We start from the raw sequence: 15,450 nt of genomic DNA, 5'->3' as shown, positions 1-15,450 counted from the left end.
ACAGATTTTAACTGCTTGTGGATTTCCAAGGGGTAAATGCTTACTAGTGAACAATTAACAGTCTGCAAGGCTCAGGCTCTAATCCTCCATTTCCAGAATTTTCACCTTGGGACACTGATGTCCTCATTGGTAACTACTTCTCCTGACAACTATTTCAAGCAAACCCAGGCAAGCTTCACTCCCTTCTCTCCAGCTGTGTCCTCCATAGCACAACCACCTGACCATTTTGTAAGTATCTTTCCCATACAAACTCCTACCAATAGCCTTATCTCCAGTTCTGGAACCATGACCAAATGAGCAACCACTGTTTCTGGATAGAATATATTAATCTGCTCCTCCATGGCCCTCACTATCCCTGTAACTTTCACATTGATCATCCCTTAGCTGCAACATAACATGGATGTTATCTCCACGATTAGAATGCAAATTCCTGATGTTATCTTGTCCATTATAATGTAAGTTCTTTTTTATACATATATGTGTGCATACATATATATCAACATATGTATATATATATATATATATATATATATATATATATATATAACACACATATATACATAACATATCGGTTATGTATGTATGTGTGTACATTCCCATCTAAGAAAAAAGTTTCCAAATATCTTGCAAATTGTCTCCCTTGAGACAAATGATTAAATTTGGGATTTGAGATTCTTTCTGAGATTTCTCCAATCTACTTCACCCTAAAATTTTCTCTTTATTTTCTGTTATTAATTCCTCTAACCAGCAAAGTGATTTTCCTAAAACATAGTTTTATATCATGCTCCATCCTCAATGAACTCGAAGGGCTCCTTATTACCTTCAGGATGAAATAAAAATCCTCTGGTGTTCAAAACCCTTCATAACATATCCACACACATGTACCCATCCTTCCAGTCCTATACCTTCCATGCACCTTATCACCATTACACTCATGCTTTTCAATTCAGGGATCTCCTAGCTATTTCTTGAACAAGACATTCCATCTCTTGGTTCTGGATATTTTCTCTGCCTGTCCCCCATACTTATAATGCTTTTTCTTCTTATTTCTGCCTCTGACTTCCCTGTCTTTCTTACTTCTGATTAAAGTCCCACCTTCTATAGGAAGTCTTTCCCAATGCCTTTTGATTCTTGTGTTTCACCTTTTGTTTATTTCCAATATTTTCTTGGCCACAGCTTGCTTGTACATATTTGTTATCTTATTTTCTCATTCATTAGACTGTGAACTTCCCAAGGGCATTAATTGGTTTTTGCCCCCCACCCTTTTTTTGTTATCTTCAGCATTTAGTACAGTGTCTATCACTCAGTAGGCACTTAATAAATGTTTCTTGACAGATTGGCTTATCTTCCCCGATTTAATAAAGAAAAGAAGACCAGGCTGAGAGTCAGGAAGACTCATCTTCCTGGGTTCAAATCCAGCTACAGACACTTTACTAGCTGCATGACTCTCATTAAATCACTTAACTCAGTTTCTTTATCTGTAAAATGAGCTGAAGAAGGAAATGGCAGACCTCTCCTGTATCTTTGCCAAGAAAACCCCATATGGGATCACAAAGAGCCAAACAATAACAGAGAAGCAAATGGAAGAAGAGAATAGAAAGATATGGAGCTAGAATTCTCTATGGGGTTTCCCATCTTCACCTGCATGTGAATAGTCTAAACACAAGTCTTAGAGTCAACAATACTGGTCTGTCTAAGAACTTAGCCAAACTTCCTTACCTTCTTCCTTCCTATATCCTGCCTTTGAGGTAATATACTTACTGTTAGTTGTATTGTTCTCTTGGAGATTCAGTGTTGGACTCTATGTAGTTGTTCTGGTTCAGCCCAATTCCCTCTGTAGACTAAAGGTAAAACCTGTTGGCTGTTCCAATAGTCACATAGGACAAATATCATCAAATTAGCCCCTGAACTATAGGTGGACATGAAAGAGAAAGTGTTGTGGGTTTTTTCTTTAAAATATAAGATCGTTCTCTCTAGGAGGATGTTTCTTGGGGAGGTTTTCTGGAGGCAGCTTTAGTTTCAGTTACAAGTAAATAATCACCCAAAATCGCAGCCAGCTGATAAAAGTTCAGATCTTTTATTGTGTCCTTCAATATAGCCTGGTTAGCTCAGAGGCCTGTCTCTCTACTTGGTTCCAAGAGCTCCTGCAGCTTTGTCCTTGGCTTCTGCCTCTGCTTTCTTCAGCCTCCAGCCAACACCAAGGTGGAAGATGCAATGAATCTCTCTTGTCTCCGAGAGAGGGCTTCTGGCTCTCAGTCTCCCAGAGTGCTGAATCTACGACCCCTGGGAATGTTCCCAAGTAAAAAACTCTCAAGGGGCTCACTGGAGCTCTATTTATGCTGCTTCTCCAAGAGTGGAATTGTGGGATATCTCCCAGCATGCTTTCTGGCCCTAAGAGCTTCAAGGGAGGTGTGAATTCAGATATCTCATACTAAACCCTGAAATCTCCCAAATATGTGAACTCCAATGAGTACTAAAATACTTTTTGCTTATAAGAGCTCTCTAAAGGTGTGAACACAAGCATTATTGTCTATCAGTTGTATTTAGTACCTTGTTTCAAGTTCTGGCCCATAACATCTCCTCATAGGATCAGATTAATCATACTGAACCATGCTAAATTAGATAATTATTGTCTCTATCAACTCTAATGACTTAACAGTTTGTAAAGATTCCAACAAGAAAGGGGAGCACATTTTGTAGTATGTTACAAAAGGAACCTCAGGGACCTCTCTGAAACCTAGAACATAAACTGGAGGGGAAAGGGGATGGAGAAGAGAAAGACATAGAGAAAGGTAGAAAGAGAGCAGGTCATAGTTCTATCCTAAGAGCATATATAGTTGCATGCTTGGAAACAAACTTTGCCAGGGATGGAAGATGTCAAGAAGCATAGAACACAGTTTCTCTATACAAGATATAAAAGATGGCAAAACCCAGCCAAGGTTGTGCCAAGGAATAAACTTCAAGTAAGAAAATGTTTGAGGAAAGAAAGAAAGGTGCATTTGGGCAAAGAAAGGTGGACTATAGAGTTCTGTGTTTGCATCTCAGCTCTGATGCTTATAAGCAGGGCAAACATGGAAGAACCTAGAAAAAACTTGCTTATGAGGTTTGTAAAAGAATTATACTAGGATTACACAAGGATGCTCCTTTAAAAGAGATCATAAGATACTGTGCCACAGTGGGCACAAATGCCTTTTATAGCCAGGCTATGAAGCAGACTTCCCAAGATCCCAACATGGGAAAACAGGGTCCCTTTGGGCAAGGGACTTCCAGAGAGACTCATCAATGCTTTCAATGTGGCAAATTGGGCATCTAAAAGCTCAATGTTGGCATAGAGATAGAGTGAGAAAACAGGGTTGGAGAACAAGACCCAATACCTGTTGGAATCCTAATGTGAACTCAACTTGAAACAAGGTGAAAACTTGTCAGAATCCTAGTGTTAACTCAATGGAATTGATACAATGCTTATTGATTCACACTTTAGAGTCAATCCTTACAAGGTGATAAGTTGCTAATACTGATAGACAATAATGCTTGTGTTCATACCTTTAGAGAGCTCTTATAAGCAAGAACTATTTAAGTACTCATTGGAGTTCACACGTTTGGGAGATTTCAGGGTTTAGTATGAGATATCTGAATTCACACCTCCCTTGAAGCTCTTAGGGCCAGAGAGCACGCTGGGAGATATCCCACAATCCCACTCTCGGAGAAGCAGCATAAATAGAGCTTCAGTGAGGCACTCGAAAGTTTTTACTTGGGAACATTCCCAGGTGTCAGAGATTCAGCACTCTGGGAGATTAAGAGCCAGAAGCCCTCTCTCTGAGGCAAGACAGATTCATTCCATCTGGAGGCTGAAGAAAGCAGAGGCAAAGGACAAAGCTGCAAGAGCTCTTAGAACCAAGGAGAGAGAGCAGAGGTAGAAGCAAGGGACAAGCTACAAGAGCTCTTGGAACTAAGCAGAGAGATAGGCCTCTGAGCTAACCAGGCTATATTGAAGGACACAATAAAAGATCTGAACTTTTATCAGCTGGCTACGATTTTGGGTGATTATTTACTTTCAACTGAAACTAAGGCTGCCTCCAGAAAACCTCCCCAAGAAACCCTGTCTCCCAGAGAGAACTCTTATATTTTAAAGAAAAAAAAAAAACACACAACAAATACCCCATGTCCAAAATGCAACAGAGGCTTCCATTGGACATCAGAATGTAGACTGATTCAGGGAAAAGGGATGAGGGGCCCAGCCCCAGAGCCCAAGACAAAAAATACTTGGGGCATGATGGCAGCCGATGCTACACCCAGAGAGTGCCTAGAAGTCCAGTATTCAGATATGACCAATCAGCCAGGAAGCCATATGATGGGAGAAGGGGAATACAATTGGGGAGAATAGAGTTGTATTCAGCTGGGAAAACTGAGATACCCCCTGCAGAGGTGAAATCTGTTCCCCTCCAGCCTATGGATCCCTTGCCTCTGGGTACAGTAGGCTTGACCATTTCACCTCCTGAGAGCACTTACAAAACAGTGTCTATCCATACACTGATATGGGAAACTGGGGAATGTGTAGATAATATCCCAGTCACTAATACAGGAAGACAATGTGTGACTTATCACCCAGGAGAAGTAGTAGCATCAGGTTTACTGATACAGACTCCTAATAAGCAATCTGGTGATGGCCCAGATTCTGACTTCAAGCAACAAAATCCAGGAATACTGGACAGCAGCTGTGACAGCTGACCAACTTATGCTCACTATCTATATAAATGGCATACCATTAGAAGATTGGTAGACACAGGTGCAGATCATACAGTCATTAGAGGTGCCAACTGGCCTAGTCACTGGCCAGTGATTAAGGAGACACTACATGTCTGGTGTAGGAGGATCAATAGCAGCAGAAGTTAATGCTACCCCTTTGAAATGGACTTTGGAAGGTGAAACAGGAGTTTTTACTCCTTTTATGTTGAAAAATCCCCATCAATCTGTGGGGAAGACATTTTACAACAATTAGGATTAAAAATGAGTACTTCAGTTTTTTAGGCAGGGCTGTTGTTGAAGGCCTGCCAACACCAATGGAGAACTGATACACCAGTATGAATAGAACAGTGGCCCTTAGGTAGCAATAAAATTCAGGCCTTATTAGATATAATACAGAAGTAACTTCACCAAGGACACTTACAACATTCTTTAAGTTCTTGGAATTCCCCAGGATTTATTTTAAGAAAGAAATCTGGAAAATGGAGGATGTTAACTGATTTAAAAAAGGTAATTGAACAGATGGAAATTATGGGAACTCTTCAGCCTGGGCTTCCATCTCCTACTCAATTGCCTAGAGAATGGCCTCTTTTGGTTATAGACATTAGGGATTGATTCTATTCTATACCTCTAGATAAGGAAGATATGAAAAGATTTGCCTTTTCAGTGCCCAGCGTTAACTTAGCTGAGCGTTATAAAAGATATGAATGGACAGTTTTGCCACAGGGAATGAAAAACAACCCTACTATGTGCCAAAAGTATGTTGCTGCTGCTCTTACTATAGTAAGAAAAACATTTCCAAAAGTTATGTTATTACATTGCATGGATGATATATTGGGATGTGCACCTGAGGAACAATTGTTAGAAGCATGTCTACAAAAGACCATGGAAACACTAAGGTACTACAAATTGCACATAGCTCCAGAAAAAATTCAAAGACATGCTCCTTTTCAATATTTAGGATATGAAGTATACCCTAAGGTGCTCACAGTACAAAAACTTTGCTTAAGAACAGAGAAGCTAAACACTTTAAATGACTTTCAGAAATGGATAGGAGATATCCAATGGATGCATCCAGTGTTACGTTTGACTACCTTTCAATTACAACCATTATATGACATTTTAAGGGGAGACAATGCTTTAAACTCACCATGCCAGCTTACAAAAGAAGCTCAAGAGGCTTTGAGAGAAATTGAACTGCCCTTATGCAATGTGGTTGAAAGAGTCTCAAAAACCCTTGGAAATATCAGTTTTTGCTACACAAGAGACACCCATAAGCAGTCCTTCATCAAGGAGACAGTGTGATAGAGTAGGTGACCCTCCCAGCACAACCAGAACAAAGCCTTACTCCTTACCCAGTTCTTGTGGCTAGAATTTTATTAAAGGCCATTAAGTGAGCAGTACAATTATCTGGGATAAGACTTGACAAGATATATACCTTTTATACTAATGCAAAAATTAATGTATGCTGTGAAACCATCCCAGAGTGGCAAATTTTATTAGCCATGGCTCCACATTTTACACACAGATCTCCATTAAATATAACCAGACTATTACATAATTGTCAATGGATTCTTGAAGAGAAGGTTTCTAAAGTTCCTCCTAAAGGACTAACTATCTTTACAGATGCATCCAAACATAATATTTCTGCTGTATACTCTCGTGACTTAACTATAAAGAGAATAGTCAGAACTCCTTTTCAGTCCATTCAGCAGAATGAATTGTATGCAATCATGCTAGCTCTTACTTATTATCCAGGAGATATAAATATAATATCTTATTTGACCTATTCAGTAGGTATGGTGCAAAGAAATGCCACAGCCCAAATAAAATTTGTAGCCTCTAATATATATCAGCTCTTTAAGGAACTTCAAGAGCAAGTGAGAAAGCATCCAGGTAAGATTTATATCTTGCATGTCCACTCTCATAGTGGACTTCCAGGTCCTATTTGTGATAGTAATTCAAAGGCAGATAGCCTTCTAACTATGCTGGCCAATACTCCTTTATTTCAAGAAGCCTAAGAATCTCATTTTAAATATCATCAGGCTGCTCAAGCTTTACGTTTGCAATTTGGAATAACAAGAGAGGAAGCAAGGAGCATAGTAAAAGCCTATACAACTTGCCTTCCTTTCCATGCTCCTACACCACCTCCAGGGAAGAACCCTCATAGTTTGAGACCCAATGAAATTTGGCAAATGGATGTAACCCATTATAAATCTTTTGGTTGTCTGTCTTTTATCCATGTTGTGGTAGACACCTTTTCAGGATTCACTTTTGCAATACCAGCAGCAAAAGAGACAGCTCAAGTGGTCACTGAATTCCTCACACAAGCATTTGCCATTATGGGTGTGCCACAAGCAATAAAAGCAGACAATGGGCCTGCATATACTTCTAAACATTTTGCACAGTTTTATGCACAGTATAAGATTTTACACACCACTAGCATACCCTTTAATCCTCAATTACAGGCAATAGTAGAGAGGAGAAACAGAGACATTAAGAAGCTCCTCCAAAAACAAAAGACAGGGGGAGCCACAGGTAACCCTAAAGAACTTCTAAATCTAGCCCTTTATACTATTAACTTCTTGATTTTTGATAAAGATGCACTGGCTCCGGCAGACAGGTTTTATAACCCACTGGAAGGGCAGTGTCCAGTGTGAGCAGCTCCACTATCTTTAGATAATCGCCAGGTGATGTGGAGAGACCCAGAAAGTGGTGAATAGAAGGGACCAGATAGGCTAACTGCTTGGGGGAGAGGGTTTGCTCGTATCTCCACAGATGGAGAAGGAATCAGATGGGTACCAACGAGCCGTATTCACCTTGTCCATCAGAGAGAGACGGAGCAGACCCTTGAAACAAAGGAGAAGACCCAAGAAACATCGGGTGGTTCCATCGCTGACTGTGCCCACCAGTGAATGAGCATGACAGTTATGGTGTTTGACTCATGGACATCAAAAATTGTTGAACTTCAAAGCCCTCAGGAATTTGGATTCTCTGAGACATGATAAGACTGTTGTAGGGCTTCAAAACCCTCCAAAATCATTGGATTCCTTAACACATAAAAAGACTGTTGTGGAACTTCAAAAACTTGTGGGGATCACTGGATTCCCTAACATATAAAAAGACTGTTTCAGGACTTCAAAAACTTGTAGGGATCATTGGATTCCCTGATACGTGAAACAATGGACAATAGATTGATTTTGCAGTATTTCTTGGCTGCTGAAGAAGGCATATGTGTGACTGTTGTTTACATATCCTCCTTCTAGGACTTCTGGAAATCTCTTACAATACCATATTTATTTATATTGTTTGTTATATCACTATTTGATTGTACAATTCATGTTTGTTGCACCACATTAAGCCTGCACTGGTTGTGGGTAGAGTAATCACTAATAGCCTATGCTTTATTGCTATGTGCTTGTGTAATACCTCCCATGCGTATGGGTTTGTGCATACCTGTTTCTAGTAAGACCCTTCAGCCCAGAAACCTGCTAGCAATCCCCACTTCCCTTTGGTGCTTTTCATCTCCCTTCCTGAGAAGTCAGGGAGGGCATGACCACTTGTGTTCTAAAACAAAAGAAAGTGGGAGATGTAGAGGGCTGAACTCTTGAGTCAATGCACTGAGGTCAAGACAGCCAAGCACTTGAGGCTAACTACCAATTGGACAATACTCTATGGGCATATGCTTGGAAAATGGCCCTTCCCACTATCCTGTGCTGGTTCAATGATTGGTGTATACAGAGGATTGTAGGAGGGACTTGGGGGTGGAGTAAGACTAGCCAGAATCATTTTTGGCAGTAGACGCGGAAGAAGGTGGTTGTGGAGATTCTCCTTCCATCCCCTTCACTTCTACCCCTAAAGACCAAGAATAAAGACTAAGGACTTTTGCTTATCCTGACTCTGGCTGATTTTAAGGTATCCTGGGTATTAGAGCAGTTGTCACAGCCCTCTATCCTGAAAGCTCACCGACCAGCAACATCCCTGCTACAGCTGTGAACTCTAGAACATCATCTATCTACCAATGCTAATATTCACTTCAGCAGGGACAACAATATTTCTACTCAAAGGAAAACATTTTGGAACCTTAAAAGATGGTAACGGTATAAATGACTGTTATGAAAGGTCCCGTATCCCTCAGTTGGATCCCAATAAGTAGAACCAGCCTGGAGAGAGTATACAGACATGAGGGAATGAAGACAAAGCTTCAGTCTGGAGGTCTCTGAGACAATCAGGGACCCAGATCGGATCATCTCCATGTGAGGACACAGTAGAGAAAGAACTGTTGGTTGCATAATGATCTTCACCAATACACCCAGATCCCTAGATAGAAGACTGATGATCTGTTGTATAACTGCAAGATTTAATCAGAGAGAATAATGCTATCTCCCCGATCACCATTGTTTTGTTGTGGGGTTTTTTGTTTTTGTTTTTGTTCTTTGTTATTTTTTTTTTTTGCGGGGGGGGGGAATTTGGTATATGTAGCCTTATTAAGTGAGACATAAGAAGTAATTTAGTTGGTAGTTTGATTAGTCCAAGTCATAACTTGGGGATCCAGGACAACACAGAGGGGAGTCAAGAGCAACTGCAGGAGAAATTATGTTTAATCAGATAACTGACTCTGCCCCATTGGAAGAAATCATGATCAGGAAGTTCCTGTGGTCAATGTGCCCCTCCTTCTTCTACCTGCCTTAGCTACAAATGACAGAAGATAGGAGAGAGCTGGAGCAGAAGCAGCATCTGCTCTATGTATCTTCTCTGGGAAGATGAAGCTCCTACTCCTCCTCCTCCTGCTGACTTTTCTTCTTTCTCATGAGACTGGAGCTGGTGAGTGTCCTTTTGCCCAGAGAATCAGGCTTGAGTCAGAGTTCCACATACACTCCCAGGAGTACAGTGGCAGTGTCCCAGGAAAAAGACTTCTGCCTGGCAGGCACTTCTTACTGGGCCCAATCTCTTTCTAGAGAGGCTCTTCTTATTCAAATTTTTTCAAAGTTTTTTCATGAGGGAAGCTTATGACATGACCTTGTGCTTGGATAAGGACTAAAGGTAAAGGTTAGGTAAAAGTAAAGGGATAAAGGATTGGGATTGAAGCTTGGAGATATTGCCCTATGCTGAAATAGAGATGGATATTGTAAGGGGATGTAAGAAATATATTGATGATGATATTTCAAGAGTCATAAGATTGGCCTTAATTCCAAAAGGGAAAAAATAAGACCTGAGAAGCAATAATGACAGAGGGAAAGACTAGGGGGTTTGGGTTGGGCTAGGGAGGAGATGGTGTCCCACTATTTCCACAGACCTGATGTTTTGTCTCATTTGTGTATATCTATGTATTTGTAGTATGTGCATATGGAATGGGTTCTCTTTCAGACGAGATCTTTGGGGGGAAAGAATCCAGGCCCCATTCCCGTCCTTACATGGTGTTTCTGAATATCACACGATGTAATAAAATGATCAGGTGTGGTGGGTTCCTGATTCGCAGTGACTTTGTGATGACAGCAGCCCATTGTGAAGGAGAGTAAGTATGTCTATCCCCTTCCCCCTCCCTGATACTCACCAGGTGAGGTTTGCATTAAATAAGAGTCTAATAAGGGCACTCCTGTCTCTTAGGGGGTACTCACCCGAAAGGAAAAGAATCCTAGTCTGAGCTAAAGCAAGAGGATTTATGTTCCTAGTTGAGAACTGCCCTTTCCCCTTCAGGCCAATCCACCTTTGATGACTGTCTTGCCCTGAATAATGAAGCTCATGCTTCAGATCTTACCACCCAAGATTCCATATCTCAGCCAATTTCTTCTTCCCTGACATACCATGATACTCATGTTTTTGGTGCTCCTAGAACTTAGCAACTGTGGTTCTATGGAGAACTAAATTCATCATAGGGTTTTCTGAGAGCACACATTGGTGCAGGGAAGCTCCTCTTAATTTCATCCTTGACCTTCTAGACTTTCTGTCCCTGGAGGCTGAATCAAGAGCAGCCTGAGGCAAGACAAGCAGATCCACTTGTCATCCTGTCCTCATCTGGACAACCCTCCCAAAGAAATTAGGGAACTGTCTCCACCCCTTGCAAGTACTTCAGCCCTGATTGCTTGAGTCCCACATCCCAACCCTGAGCCCCGCCAGCTGCCATAGAGACAGAGAGGAGAGACTGACATTCTAGGAGAGTCCTTGGACCCCATTCTCAAAATGTTCCCTTCATGAAGAATCTGAAACTCCTAATGTCTCCCTCTTCTCTTGCTTCTCCAACAGCTTCATCACAGTCAAACTTGGAGCACATAACATCAGATACTCAGAAAGAACTTGGCAGACCATTAATGTCAAACATCAATTTCCTCACCCAGAATATAATGGCACAAGGTTTCTCAATGACATCATGTTACTAAAGGTAATAATTAATAGAAAACAAAGAACTGGGAGTCAATAAGTTTGGGGCACTAATCCAATCTTGGACCCTGCCTTAGCTGTGTCACTTTGGGCAAATAACTTGAACTTTCACACCTCCAGTTTTCTTATCTATATCCTGAGAAATTGAACAAAAAGATGTCTGAGTCCATTCTTGCTTCTGTATTCCTTGGTCAATGTTCAGAAATGGGGGGAGAGAGGGCAGATCAGCCTATTTTACTTATTCACAAAGAACAGAACCATTAGTAACAGGTGGGAGAAGGGGGTAGAGAGGTCCATATTTCAGTTCTGTCTGAATAAGAAAAGTATCCTTCATAGGATCATAGATTTAGACTTAGAAGGAATCTTAGAGACTATCTACTCCAACCTCTTCAATTTATAGATGAGGAAACGCTGGCTCAGAGAGGTCTGAACACCTTGCCCTGGTGTTCACTAAGCCACTAAGAGCTAGAGGTAATATTTGAACCCAGGTCTTCTTGGCTCTAAATTCAACCCTCCACCCACTAACTCTCTCAAAATCCGACCTTCCCAGAGTTCAAATCCAAGAGCTCATTCATGAAATATTCCACTAGATCAATAAGCCAACAACTCAGGAAGTAGTAAGTCCTCCGTTACTGAAGGCCTCAAATGTTGGATTTCAAAGAGGACATTTCTATTTGGGAAAAAAATCATACTGTGATGTCTGGGGGCCCTTATAACTCTGAGACACTGTGATAGGTGTTTGAGGGGCTACAGTCTATGAGAATTGTGTAACTTAGTAGGAAGCATTGAATTCACAATTAGAAAATATGGTCAAGTTCTGACTTCAACCACTTACTGCCTGGGGGACTATTGACAAATCATTTAACTTCTGTGAGCTTCAGTTTTCTCATATGTAAAATGGGAATAATACATTATTCCCTCATTACCTACCTCACAAGACTATTATGAGAAAAGCTGAGCATGCTGCCTGGGATACAAATAGTGCTTAATAAATGCTTTTTCATTAATTCAAATCACTTTGCTACCTATAAAATGGCATATAAATGTGAGAAATTATGGTTCTTTCCCTTCCTCTATCACTCTATGATATTAACTCTATGTCTTTCCATGCTTTTCTCAAGAATCTGAGGTCCCTGCATCTCCTTGCGCTTTTGACCCACCTCCCATACTCTGTCTATAGGACTGAAAACCCCCTTTCCTTCCTTCTCACAGCTGGAAAAGAAAGCCAACCTGACAGCAGCAGTGAAAACTATCCCCCTGACCTCAAGACTCAAATCTGTCTTACCTGGGCAAGAATGTCTAGCAGCTGGCTGGGGAAGGACAAAACCAGAGGCCAGGGCATCAGACACTTTACAAGAGGTGGAACTGACATTAAGGAATTCCAGTGACTGCAAAGACTTAAAATGTTTTAATGAGAGATCCCACTTGTGTGTAGGGACTCCCAATTCAAATAAAACAACATTAAAGGTGAGTCCACAACTCATATTTCTCTTCATTGGAAATCACTCTCTCTCTAAGAGTCAGAACCCTCCTAAGAAGGGATGGGCTCAGCACTTTCAGCTGGATCCAGGCATTGGGCAGGGGTTTGGAGCATAAGGTTGGGGGGAAGAATGAGGTCTGTGAGAATAGGAAATATTCCAAATCCCCAAATCCAAGTCCCATTTCCCGAGCACTTGTGGGTGGGAGGGTGGGAGACTCATTCTCTGTCTTTCCCCCTCCCCCCCATATTCTACTCAGAGTTTCAGAAAGATACTGATGGGGAGGAGAGAAGGAAGCCTGGGTGGGAAGGTGCCTCTGGATATGACCCAAGGAAAGAATCTGTGCTGGAACTTATGAACCCAGGAAGGCCCAGGATTTCTGCAACCAGCTCAGAAAGAGCCAGGGCTAAGGGGGGCAAGGGAGGATCAACCTTTCTTGTTTACTCCTCTTTGTCTAACAGGGAGATTCTGGAGGACCCCTCGTTTGTTCTGGTGTGGCCCAAGGCATTGATTCATATGGAAAAAACAAACCACCTTCTGTCTTCACAAGAATTGCTCATTACCGCCCCTGGATCGATAAAATCCTAAAAGCAAATTAGCTCCGTGGCCATGGCTCAGCAAAAAGAAATCTCCCTCCTAGGGCCCAGCCTCCTCTCTGGGACTGTCCCTCACACTAGGACTGTCCCCCTGCCTGTCCAGCTTCATCCCAGAGTCTAAGATGTGTGGGGGAGGGGAGGAAGGTAAGGGTCGACTATGACTGCAATAAACTGAAGCATCCAGGCTTGTGTGAGTAATTACTCTCTACCTCTGTAGTCCCCCCTCTCCCTGCCCAAGGTAGTCAGCATAGCAGCAAAGGACGTCCTAGAGAAGAGGGAGTCAGTATTCACAGTTTTGGAGTGAAAGTAAATAGTCCTCATCGTTCTTGGCTGGTGTTTCCTAATGGCCACTCATTGCATTGGGTTTTAATTGGGCACCACAAGAATGCTGGCCTTATTTTGGAAAGGAAAAAAAGGAAGAGAGTACGACCTTCACGTGATAAATTAGTGAGCTTCACTATGGTTTCTAGGAAAATGCTGGCTTATATTACTTCAAAAATTATTTGTGAACATTTTAAAGGGGATGCAGAGCTTTTATTTCTTTTTCTTTTTTATTCTTTGCTGTAAGGAATGGCCTTCTGGGATGAAGGAGAGAGAAAGATACATTTGGAAATAAAATGATAAAAACAAAAGAAATTCAAAAGATATATTTTTTTTAAATTAAAGGAAAAAAAGAAAGAAAGAATCTTCCATAAGAGTTAATAGTGTTTCATCAAGAATAGCTTATGCTACACTTTTATGGTTCCCTTTTTGATTGGGTCATTAGATAAATAAGAGGAAAGCTATAGTCTTAGATTTCAACAAGCTAGCTGACAGTGCTAAAATCATAGGATTTAAAGTTAAAAGGATTCTTAGAGAATGTCTATTCCATCTCCTCCATTCACTTCAAGGATGAGGCACAGACAAAAATGAGGCACAGTAAGATTAAGTTACTTGGTCTATTTCATACAGATACTAAATAGCAAATTCAGATTCTCTAATTCTAAATCCCTACTACCATAGTATCCCTTTTGATAGTCTTATGGATAAGATGACATTAATCGTCTAAATTATAATATAGTGAAATTTTATATTAAATATTTTTGGAGTTGTTTGAGTGACTAAATCCAAAGAGTAGTCATTAATATCAACCATCAGTCTATATTGATCTATATTGCAGTGTCCTAGGAATCTATTCTTTGTGCTCTGCTGTTCAGCATTTTCATCTAGAACTTGGATGAGGATACACATGGCACCTCTCTTTTTTTTTTATTTTTATTTTCCCATTACATGTAGAAACAACTTTTTTTGATTATACATGTACATTTACATATTTCTTTATGAATCATGATAGGAAAGAAACATTAGAACAAAGGAGAAAAACCATGGGGAAAAAAAAAAGCAAACATAGCATGTATTGATTTACATTCAGTCCCCATAATTCTCTTTCTGTATTTGGATGGCATTTTCCATCCAAAGTTTATTGGGGTTACTTTGGATCATTGAACTGCTAAGAAGAATAAAGTCTGTCGTAGTTGATTATAGCACAGTCTGCCTGTTGCTATGTACAATATTGACCTGGTTCTGCTTGTTTCTTTCAGCACTAATTCATGTAAATCTTTCCAGGCCTAAAATCAATCTGTCATTTTTAATAAAACAATAATATTCGATTATTTTCATATACCATAACTTATTTAGCCATTCCCCAACTGATGGGTATATAGAAGGCATCTCTACAAAATGCACAGACTGAAATAAAGTTAAGGATAGTAAATACATTAGATGAAAGAATCAGGATCCAAAAGCATTCAGTTGAAGATCTGATTATCTTTATAAGCTTGAATGATGGGCTAATTCTAATAAGATGGAGGAAAAGTGAGGATTTGAGAGGACCAAACTTCTTCCTTTGGGGATTTTGTGATATAGAAATTCCCCATATCAGTGCCAGTTGGCAATTCCTCCATAATTTATAGAGGAGACTTTCCTGGGGCATTGAGAAGTTGTGATTTACACATGATTACACAACTAATCAAAATAATACTTGCATCCAAGGTTCCTGACTCTCAAGTTGGTATTCTATCAAGTCATTTTCTCTCAAAATTAAATTTAATAGGAACAAATCTAAAGTCTTACATCGATGTTCAAAAACATCAACTGCCTTGCATAAATATAAATTATGGAAGATGTGCCTAAACAAGTTTTCTTTTTTCATTTTTTTATTTATAAAAAGCAGAATGGAAAAAGGATAGAAAAAATAAACAAAATAGAATATTATC

General features: G+C 40.3%; 1 protein-coding gene across 2 annotated transcripts; it reads left to right on the top strand.

Annotated features, from left to right (window-relative positions):
• The first annotated feature begins 9,442 nt into the window (after nt 1-9,442).
• On the top strand, nt 9,443-13,380 carry LOC100922955 (chymase). Of its 2 annotated transcripts, none has more exons than XM_012540754.3 (5): nt 9,443-9,567; nt 10,111-10,258; nt 10,987-11,122; nt 12,334-12,588; nt 13,061-13,380. In XM_012540754.3, the coding sequence occupies exons 1-5, from the start codon at nt 9,507-9,509 to the stop codon at nt 13,196-13,198; spliced, it is 738 nt and encodes a 245-aa protein (XP_012396208.1). In that variant the 5' UTR covers nt 9,443-9,506; the 3' UTR covers nt 13,199-13,380. The 2 variants fall into 2 exon arrangements, with proteins under 2 accessions (XP_012396208.1, XP_003758955.1); XM_003758907.4 differs by having other exon boundaries at nt 10,081-10,258.
• The last annotated feature ends 2,070 nt before the right edge of the window (nt 13,381-15,450 follow it).

This window comes from Sarcophilus harrisii, chromosome 2 (genome assembly GCF_902635505.1).
Source record: "Sarcophilus harrisii chromosome 2, mSarHar1.11, whole genome shotgun sequence".
NCBI classification, from domain to species: Eukaryota; Metazoa; Chordata; class Mammalia; order Dasyuromorphia; family Dasyuridae; genus Sarcophilus; species Sarcophilus harrisii.
Note: the sequence above shows the minus strand (reverse complement) of the source record. Positions and strands in the feature narration are given on the sequence as shown.

Bases quoted from the DNA above. Each gene is read 5' to 3' on its own strand.
- LOC100922955 (XM_003758907.4), top strand. From the start codon at position 9,507: ATGAAGCTCCTACTCCTCCTCCTCCTGCTGACTTTTCTTCTTTCTCAT. The intron at 9,568-10,080 runs GTGAGTGTCCTT...ATGTATTTGTAG, and splicing joins TTCTCATGAGACTGGAGCTG to TATGTGCATATGGAATGGGT. The intron at 11,123-12,333 runs GTAATAATTAAT...TCCTTCTCACAG, and splicing joins ATGACATCATGTTACTAAAG to CTGGAAAAGAAAGCCAACCT.